Here is a 10,030-nt window from a genome sequence, read left to right as displayed (position 1 = left end):
GTGGTGTGGTGGTACATGCCCATAGTCCCTTTACCAGGAGAAGAATCAAGACTTCAAAATCATCTTGGGTGCATAGTGTGTTTGAGGCCAGCCTGGGCTACATGAAACCTGTATAAACATATATGTCCCAAAACACATCTTTTCTTAGGCATTTTCCACACTTTGTTCTATGGTTTCTGAGTGTCTGAAAAGTCCAGGGGTACTTGAAGGAAAAGAACAACCTGGTGCTACTAGGGACTGTTAGTTCAGAGACATTGCCTGGTGAAGCCATCTCATCCTAGCTGGTTTCTGCCTGCCTCTGTTGCTGATGGGCTGATGTGTGTCCACAGCTTTACTCATAATTGCCCTGCTTCATTTTTAGCTGGACACATTCTTGCTTCCTGGTAAGGCTTTGATGGAGTAGTGACATAAAGAATTGGGGTATCCTTCATGCCCACTGATTCTCTCAACAATAAGGTCTTTCTCTGTAGAAATAGTTTCTCTGTTGCATACATTATCAGAAATAAATAAAACACTCTTTTGTGTTTTATTTTGACACTGAGTTTCATTATGTAGGTAGGGCTGGCCTGAAACTCACTTTATTAACCTGGTAGGCATTGAACTCACAGAAATCACCTTACTTCTGAGTACTGGGATTAAAGGGACATACCTGGCTCCTTCTCTTTTTAATTTGTTTTTTTAATTTTTCTCTATGGTGTGTGTGTGTGTGTGTGTGTGTGTGTGTGTGTGTGTGTGTGTTTTGACCAAAGAGTCTATCAGATCCTCTGAACCCTGATCCTCTGTAAGAGCAACCAGTGTTCCTATGCAGTAGGCCATCTCACCAACCCCTTCTGCCTGTTTTGTAGGTTTCTCATTGACGACACTTGAATCCTGGCTTTAAAATCCTTGTTGACAATTCTGACAATGGTTTTCTCTTGGTGTCACCACCAGGGAACTGGTTTTTCTCCTCTGCTTTTCATTTAGGGGGATTGTCATGGTGTGACGTGATTTCCATTTTGACACCACTTGTCTAGATGTCAGTAGTCCTGACACTGTGGGTACAGTGGCTGTGTATCCTTCATAAACTTTTGGTGGTGTATTGTTTTTTTTTTGGGTTTGCCTGATTGAATAAAAGGGATTATAACTCCAGTTCATACCAACAGACATATTTTAGACGGGTCAGGAAGAGTGATTTCCAACCTTCCTAACACAACCTTTTAATACAGCTCCACCAACTGTAACATTATTTCATTGCTACTTCATAACTTTAATTTTGCTATAGTTATGAGTTGTAATGTAAATATCTGGAATACAGCATATATGATATGTGACTCCTGTGCAAGGGCAATTTGAGCTCCCAAAGCGGTCTCAATCCAAGGATTAAGGACCACTGATCTGGACTTAGTGGGATGCCCTTACCGACGTAGATGGGTTTCCCAGTGTTGGTGGGGAGGAGTCTCCTCTCTTGAAGGCAAAGGATCTTCCAAGATCAGGCTTTTTCCTGGGTCCCTCTATAATAGTGTACACACTCTTGATGGTTACTGATGTATCAAGTGACTCCAGGCAGTTTTCTTTCACATCCTCGAAGATAGGATTCTAAAAAGGGTTCTGCTAGACAAAAGCAGTGGCTGAAGCTATCCCTAGTGATCTTTCCCTTTTCCTAATGGCTCCTTGTCCACGAAAGGCCAACAGTAGATGTCTGAGTCCATTCTAAGCTGCAACTTTCCAATCTACACTCTTCCTCTGTGCTGTTTCTTTAACAAAGAGCACTCATGCTAAACCTGAAACCATCTTGTCTTCAGTCAGCACTAACAACCTAGTCCTCTCTGCCAGCTATGCTTTCCCATATGACCCAGCTGCTCACAATTCTGAGGCATGTTCATGCTTCTATGGACAAACAGAATGGCACTGATTGGCTAGTGTATAATGACACAGATTCTGTATTATTATGATTCAGAAACCTGTAAATACAAGATGAAGAGACCATCGGCAGAGGAAGGAGTTCTTGTGGGATGTTGTCACCACAGAAGGGATCCAGGGGGCTAGGAATAAAAGAGAGGGAGCCAAACTCCTTTTTCATAATTTAACCTTTTTCCACAATAGCATCATTAATGGATCTTTATTTGTAGGTTGCATCCCTCTTAACCTAATCAATTCTTCACAACTACATTCCCACTGGGGATTAATCTTCAGAAAATAAATGTTGGGTGATCACATTCAAACCAGAGATGATGGTGAATATTTGGAAATCTATAGTGGGGGTGGGTATTATTCTTCCCACGTGGTGTACCCTTAAGATCTCTAACTACCTCCTTCCCCACGGTAGCCTCACTGAATGACATGAATTCCGGGTTATTAATGAGGTACAGAAACCAAAGCTCATTGCCATATCCTGTCACAAGTATCAAGCTCGCAACAGCAAGAGCCCAGTGGGAAGGAAAATATGAATAAACTTTATGGTATCTCTAAAGCATAAACCCCCAATTTAATCAAAACATTGTTTTAGACTCAGCTCTCTTATATCGATATTCTTTAAATGTACAAGTCAGTGGGCTTGCATGTGACTCCTAGTACAGGTTTATACTGTACATTAGCCATCTTCTTTCTCACAACTCACCACCATTTCCACCTGCACACACACACACTCACACACACACACACACTCACACACACACACACACACACATACACACACACACACCCTGCTGCTCCCCTTCCTTTTCCTAAATGCCCAATTTCACATAATATCCCTTATTAAAATCTAAATTTTGCAATCATCTGTTTGAGTCTGGCTTGTTTCACTTAATATACTGTATTTTACAGTTCCATCCATTTTTCTGAGAACAAAACGCTTTGCTCTTACACATAGATGAAAATCACATCAATGTATATCAACTTTTTTAAGCCATTCATCCAGTGATCAACAGCTAAGGTTATTCCAATGGCTTGTCTATTGCACACAGTGTGGCAATCAGAATGAATGTGCAGGGGTCCTGGTTAGTTTTTATTGTCAGTTTGACTCAACCTGGGAAAAAGGAGCCTCAGCTGAAGAATTGCCTCCATCAGAACGTCCTTTGGCACATTTGTAAGGATTCTTTTTTGATGGTTGATGTAGAAGGGTCTAGCCCACTATGCATAGTGTCATCCCCTATGAAGGTGGCCCTGGGTTGTATGAGAAGGAGAGAAAGCTGAGTAGGTCATGGATAGCAATCCAGTACTCAGCATTTCTAAGTTGTCTCTGCTTCCTTTCCTGCCTCTAGAGTCCTGCCTGAGTTCCTGCCCCTATTTTGCTCAGTAACAGACTGGTACTTAGAAGCCTAGAGTGTGAAAATTTTCCTCCTCAAGTTGATGGCTATGATGAGATTATTCTTCTTGTTGCCTACTTGTTCTTCACTTTTTTGAAAGTTCTGTCTGTTTAATGTTCTTAAAATGATGATATCACATGTTTTCTCATGGGCTCTCTGTCTCTCACCGTGTCTCTCTCTGTCTCTGTCTCTGTCTCTCTCTGTATTTGTGTGTTTGAGTATGTATATGTGTATGTTTGTGTGTGTGTTTGTGTGTGCATGTGTGTGTGTTTGTGTGTGTATGTATGTGTGTGTTTGTGTTTCTATGAGTGTTTCTGTGTGTATGTGCGTATGTTTGTGTATGTGTGTGTGTGTGTGTGTGTGTGTGTGTGTGTGTGTGTGCTTTCCAGGGTTAAAAAAAATCCCCAATGCTTTAAATCTCTGCAGGTGCCTAGAGAAGGAAGATTAAGGGGAGAGAGGGGGGGAATTCATGTCATTTGAGTTAACCCCACATTGAGGTCAGCCACATAGTCGACCAACAGTCACATAATGGCAGAGTAGTCATAAGAGCAGAGAGAGAGTAAAACTCAAAGTGTGAAAGAAAATGTGCTTAAAACTACGATAGAAGGAGAAAAAGAAGACGGTGCACTTAGAAAATTGGACAGATTTTAAAAAGCTGACATAAGTTGTTAAGCTCTAAGTACATTTAAAAAATTATAATGTTAAAGTGGAAGGGAATTATTGGGAAGAGGGAAGGGATGGTCAGAGTGTAGTGGGGACAGGGGAGGGTTCTAAAAAGAATCCTTTTGAAGATCTGAAGAACTATGTGACACAAACAATTAAAGTGGCCTGTAATTTACAGGTAAATTCCATACTTACCTGGATCCAGTATTCTGTCTACCCATATTTCAAAAACAAAATTACCTCATCTATTTCATCCTGTTTTACTGCATTTGATCTAATAAATTCCTTGTAATCAGAAGTGCTGATAAATTTTAAAGACATTTAAAATATGACTGGTCGATATTGGGTTTGTGATAAGTTTATTCCGACTTTGGAAGCAGGTCCAGGAGCTAATTTTTCCTTGCTCTTTGCAAAGAATCCATAATTCATGATTGCCATTGTCTTCAATACAAGGTATTTAATCTTGTCAAATTCCAGCTTTGTTTCAATAAAAATGGCCCTCCTCTAATTGTGGGTTTTGATAGAGCTAATTTTGTTGTTCTATCCTGTGTGCTGCCTCGGAAAGAGAGCCTAGCAATATTTCTGATACGGAGAATAACTTAAAGTTAACCAAAGAAAACATAGGAGCTGGGAAAATAACCACCAAGGATGTTGGTGACTCAGAAACCAAAGAGTTTTTCAGAAAAATAAAAAGCATGAAAAGAGCTACTTGGGCAGACTGTGACTCGAGTCATCAGAATATTTGGGTGGGGACTTTATTTTGGTTCACCAGGAGGCTACATGAGAAGCTAAAACCTAGATGCTGGAAGTTTCTAAGCGTAACTAGGGAAGGAACTGGCCTGAGAGGGGTTCTATGACGTAAGCAGAGCCTGGATGATGTCACAGAGCACAAGGGCGGAGGTTGCGCATCTCTTCCACTTGGAGGCGCTAGACTACTTTGAAGGTGGGTTCACTATCTTCGGAGCGGGGTGTGAAAGCTAGTTCAGCTCCTGAACCCCACAACTGTTCAACAACCTATTGGTGCCTGACCGGTTTCAGAAGACAGAATCTGGACGACTAGGACATTTTCTTTTGGTAAATACGTTTATGAAGATAACTGGGACCCTTGTAGCACAGAAAGCTAAAAGTTTTCCATCGTACAGCAAGTAACCTTACGTTCTAATGTCTTCCACGTTTGAGAGCTAGGCAGATGGTCTAGGCTAGTCAGTCTCCGGAGTTTATTATTCTTTGCTAACAATATCTAATTCAAAATTCTACTAAAATGCCAAAGCTCCTCTCTGTGCCTGTGTATTTTTGGAGAAAATATTTCTCTTTTTTTTTTTTTTTTTTTTTTTTTTTTTTTTAATGGAGCTGAGGAACCCAGGGCCCTGTGCTTGCTACGCAACTGCTCTACCACTGAGTTAAATCCCAACCCCAGTAGATATTATTTCTAAAAGGCTATTGTTGCCTACACAAAAGACTCTTGTTGCGGTCGAAAATGCAACAGCTTCGGGGAATAAACCTGGGGCTGGGTCAGGATGCACAGTAGAGAAGGCCAGTGGACTGCTGTGCTTTGTCTCTGGGCAGATACTTGTGGATGTTGCCAAATAGCTCATAGTTAGAGGGTAGAGAAGGGGTGTGGCCACCCTTCTGGCTCCTTTGCTATCCTTTCTCTGTTCTGCTTGCTTAAAGTGGGGACAAGGATACTTAATCCCACACTGACCTAGCCATTCAAGGAGATGTTCCTCAGCATAGGCAAAGTGCCTCGGGCTGAAGAAATATGTCTAAATATGTTATTCTGAGCTGTAGAGAACCATTTTTTCATTTTCCTTTGAACTTTAGATTTTGATTTATGAGATTGGGTTTTTCTGTGGGTAGTTTTGTCTATCCTGGAACTAATTCTGTAAACCAGCCTGGCCTTGATCTCACAGAGGTCTGCTTCCCTCTGCTTCTGGAGTGCTGGAATTAAAGGTGTGCTCCACCATTGCCCAGCACTTCTATGAACTTCTGATTATGACAGCATTAGATTCAGATGCTCAAACCTGTTTACCATCGCCTTCCTCACCTGCTCCAAAGTTCTCATAGACAAGAGCCTTGGTCCAGCACCCTCCCCAACCCCACCCCCATTGTTATTGCAGGTACTCATATGACAGAGGTACCAGCTTTGTCTCTGGTTTAAGCAGGTGAGCTCTTCAAACCCAGGCCATGGGAAAGTATGAAGCCTGAACGCAGAACAATAGCCACAAGACAGTGGACCAGGAGTACCGTGGCCTACCACACTAGGTCTACAGCCAAGAAGAAGAGGGTGTCTGTGAGGAGGATGAGCACACCATCCTTCCAGAAGCGGAAGAGGAAGAGGCCTTCTCCCCAGTCCCTGGGGAACATTGTGGGGTGCAGAATTTCACACGGATGGAAGGAAGGTGATGAGCCCGTCACCCAATGGAAGGCCATAGTTCTAGATCAACTGCCAACAAATCCCTCTCTCTATCTGGTCAAGTATGATGGAGTTGATTGTGTCTATGGACTGGCACTTCACAGTGATGAGAGGATTTTAAAGCTTAAGGTCTTGACTCACAAAGTTGTGTTTCCTCAAGTGAAAGACGCCCAACTCGCAAGTGCCATGGTTGGCCGTGCTGTGGAGCATAAATTTGAGGGCAAACATGGCTCTAAGGACAACTGGAGGGGGGTGGTCCTAGCCCAGGTGCCAATCATGAAGGACTGGTTTTACATCACCTATGAGAAAGATCCAGTCCTATATATCTATCAACTCCTGGATGATTACACAGAAGGTAATCTCCGTATCATTCCAGAGATTTCGCCAGCAGAGGTGAAGTCAGAAGTTGGCAGCGACATCTTAACAGGTCAATGTGTGCAGTTCACCAGAAGTGACGGGTCCAAAAAGATCGGCAAAGTCATTTACCAAGTTCTAGCCAAGCCTTCCGTGTACTTCATCAAGTTTGATGGCGACGTCCACATCTATGTCTATAATCTGATGGAAAAGATCCATTAAGGTGAAATTCACAAAGTGAGGGGACATATATGGGGAATTTATAGGATTGGGGTGAAAATGTTTGTTTTTCTGTGTTTCAGATACCCAATGGCCTTTGACATCCCCAGTATCTTTTCCAGTGGAATTTGTTTTTGCTCTAAAAATTAAAATGTGTGATGTGATGTGTTGTGTATGCACACTTTTGTGGAGGAGACTGGCTGTGGTGGATGGAACATTGAGAGGAAGCCGGAAAGTTCAAGGCTGTGAACAGTAAGTCTAATGTCACATACACTAAAACAAACAGTACTGAGCTAGTCTGGTCTTTAGGGAGAGGAAAAAACTGGAGATAAGGCTTAGAGGACCAGGGATGGCACAGGGAAAAAAAAAGATGGATGTTTAGGAAGCAGTGGAGAGGGGCCAGAAATAGATAGACTCTCTGAGGGGAAGTTTGAGGGAGAAACAGATAGTTGGCGAAAGAGTGGCAGGTAACAGAGAGGTGGTCTTGGAACTCAAGGGGAAACCCAATAAACTGATCGAAGCAGACTCAGAATCAGAGAAGATCAGGGATTGTTTGACTAACAAAACCTAATGAAACCTGTTTCACATATGTAGATGTATTATTTTTATTTATCTGGGTAGGGCAAGGAATGAATACAGGAGACCACAGTGACAAGAATAGTCAGGTCCCCTGGAGCTGAAATTAAAGGTGGTTGGGAGCCATCGGACATGAGCTCAAAGAACAAATCCCAGTCCTCTTTCAAAGCAGATGAGCTCTTAATCCATTGGTTATCTCTGAAGGCCCCTAAAGTCATCTTTTTAAATAAATCCAACCTTCACATGCAGAGAAGAGACCAGGATGAGGGTAAGAAAGAATAAATTGATGGTGATGTGGAAGAAAGACTAAAGAACACATGTGGGAGTTGAGGATACTGAGGGACGAAGGAATTCCAAGATGGAGTTCTCAAAAAGTGAAGCAGTAGACCCAGGAAGAACAGAAAGGGTCTCAAATGACTTGAACTTGGGCCACATCCATATTGGTCTCTTTGCTTCCTTAAAGAACAGCCAAGCTATCACTACAGAGGGTGGATGTGAGGTGGTGGCTTCCCCAGAGGACATTTTGACGAGGATAACTCAAGAATAGTGAATGCCAAATTAAGTTTATATCTATCGATTCCTGAAAGTGCCATAAAGCCCATTATTTTGTATGATCAGTAAAAAGAAATTTAAAAAAGAACATGAGGATGCCATGAGCTTATGTCAGGTATTACGTGGATCCTTTGTTTAGCTTCCCTGAGCACTGTTAGACTCTGTTGGATCCTGTAATATTTTTGAGGTCTCTTCTGAATGCCCCTAGATGACCTAAAAGGGCTCCTGCACTGGCTTATCTTGCCTGACTCTCCTTCGACTGGATGGCTTCCTACAGACCTCTGGGCCCTTTTACCTTATCTAGCCCCAGGAAGTTCCCATCTTTTACTCACATGAAAGCTTATCCTCAGAAAACTCTTGATGGTGCATCCAATGCAGAGGTGCTGATCTCTCCTATGCCATTTGCCGTGACATTAAAATGCTTTGCGGTTCCTGACCACGTAGCTCTCTCCTCCTGAGAAGCTCCTGTGCACTACATGGGGACTCTCTGAGCCACATCTACACTCCAAGTGTTTCTTTGTAGGCAACCTTACCTTCTACTCATTCATTGCTGTTTCTTCTCTCAAGAATAAGTTTCTCATTGTAGGACTTGAAAATATTTTCTATCTTTGATTAATTCTGCTGTTTGGAATTTTTATACTGGCTGGTTGTCTACCAGTTTCATTTCTGCGAAAAGACACCATGACCAATGCAACTTATAAGGGATAAAATTTTCTGGGGGGGGGGTTCTATTATTTTCAGAGTTGGGGATCATACCCAGGGCCTTGGGCTTCCTTGGCAAGCGCTCTACAACTGAGGTAAATCCCAAACCCCAAGGGACAACATTTAATTAGGGCAGGCTTTCAGGTTCAGAAGTTCAGCCTGTTTTCATCAAGGCAGGAATCATGGAAGCGTCTAGGCAGACATGTTGTTGGAGAAGCATATCACCCCCACAGTGATATGCTTCCTCCAACAACACCACACCTACTCCCACAAGGCCACACCTCCTACTTGTGCCACACTTACCATGGGAAAATCACATTCTAAACACCACCCTGATTTTATGCCAACTTGAAACAAGCTAGAGTCATCAGAGAAGAGGGCGCCTCATTTGAGAACATGCCTGTATAAGATCCAAATGTAGGGCATTTTCTTAGTGATTTGTGGGGGAGGGCCCAGCCCACTGTGAGCGGCACCATTCCTAGGCTGGTGGTCCGGGTTCTATAAGAAAGCAAGCTAAGCAAGACATGAGGAGCAAGACAGTAAGCAGTGCCACTCCATAGCCTCTGCCTCAGTTCCTGCCTCCAGAATCCTGCCTGTTTGAGTTCCTGTCCCAACTTCCTTTGGTGATGAGCAGCAATGTAGAAGTGTAAGCTGAATAAAACTTCTCTCCCTAAATTGCTCTTTTGGTCACGATGTTTCCTTACACCAATAGGAACCCTAAGTAAGACAATGTCTTATAGAAACAGTGTATCTAGTAGAGCCACAGACTCTTACCTCATAACCACAAATAAAAGGTATAGACACTTTGTTTTAATTTAAAGGTAAGGGTTGCTCATGTACTGATCTGTGAAGTTCTAGTTTGCTTCCTTCTCTCGGTGATGAATGTCATGATCAAAACTACCTTGCGTAGGAAAGGGTTATTTGCCTTACAGGTTAGAGACCATCACTGAGGGAAACCAGAACAGGAGCTTGAAGCGGTAACAAGGACACTGTTTGTTGGCTTGCCCCCTGTCTCAGTCATTGTTCTGTTGCTGTGAAGAGACACCATGGTCAGGGCAACTGCTATAAATGAAATTATGTAATTGGAGGATAAATTACAATTTCAGAAGTCTGGTCCATCATAATGGCAGGGAGCAGAACACTGGAGAAATAGAGAACTACTGCTTTGTAAGCAGAGAGAGAGAGCGAGAGAGAGAGAGAGAGAGAGAGAGAGAGAGAGAGAGAGAGAGAGAGAGAGAGAGAAATTCTGGGAAAGCACTGGGCTCTT

General features: G+C 42.7%; 1 protein-coding gene across 5 annotated transcripts; it reads left to right on the top strand.

The window, feature by feature from the left end:
- The first annotated feature begins 4,822 nt into the window (after positions 1-4,822).
- LOC134484250 (Y-linked testis-specific protein 1-like) lies at positions 4,823-7,097 on the top strand. 5 transcript variants are annotated; one of them, XM_087601320.1, is made up of 4 exons: positions 4,842-4,890; positions 6,110-6,346; positions 6,737-6,937; positions 7,017-7,097. In XM_087601320.1, exons 2-3 carry the CDS (start codon positions 6,142-6,144, stop codon positions 6,934-6,936), a joined length of 405 nt encoding a protein of 134 aa, XP_087457446.1. In that variant the 5' UTR covers positions 4,842-4,890; positions 6,110-6,141; the 3' UTR covers position 6,937; positions 7,017-7,097. The 5 variants fall into 5 exon arrangements, with proteins under 5 accessions (XP_087457442.1, XP_087457446.1, XP_087457445.1 ...); XM_087601316.1 differs by having other exon boundaries at positions 4,823-5,021; positions 6,065-6,937; XM_087601319.1 differs by having other exon boundaries at positions 4,844-4,890; positions 6,110-6,937.
- Positions 7,098-10,030: the final 2,933 nt, after the last annotated feature.

Source organism: Rattus norvegicus, chromosome Y (genome assembly GCF_021556685.1).
Source record: "Rattus norvegicus strain SHRSP/BbbUtx chromosome Y, alternate assembly SHRSP_T2T, whole genome shotgun sequence".
NCBI lineage: Eukaryota > Metazoa > Chordata > Mammalia > Rodentia > Muridae > Rattus > Rattus norvegicus.
This window is presented reverse-complemented; position numbering and strand designations above follow the sequence as displayed.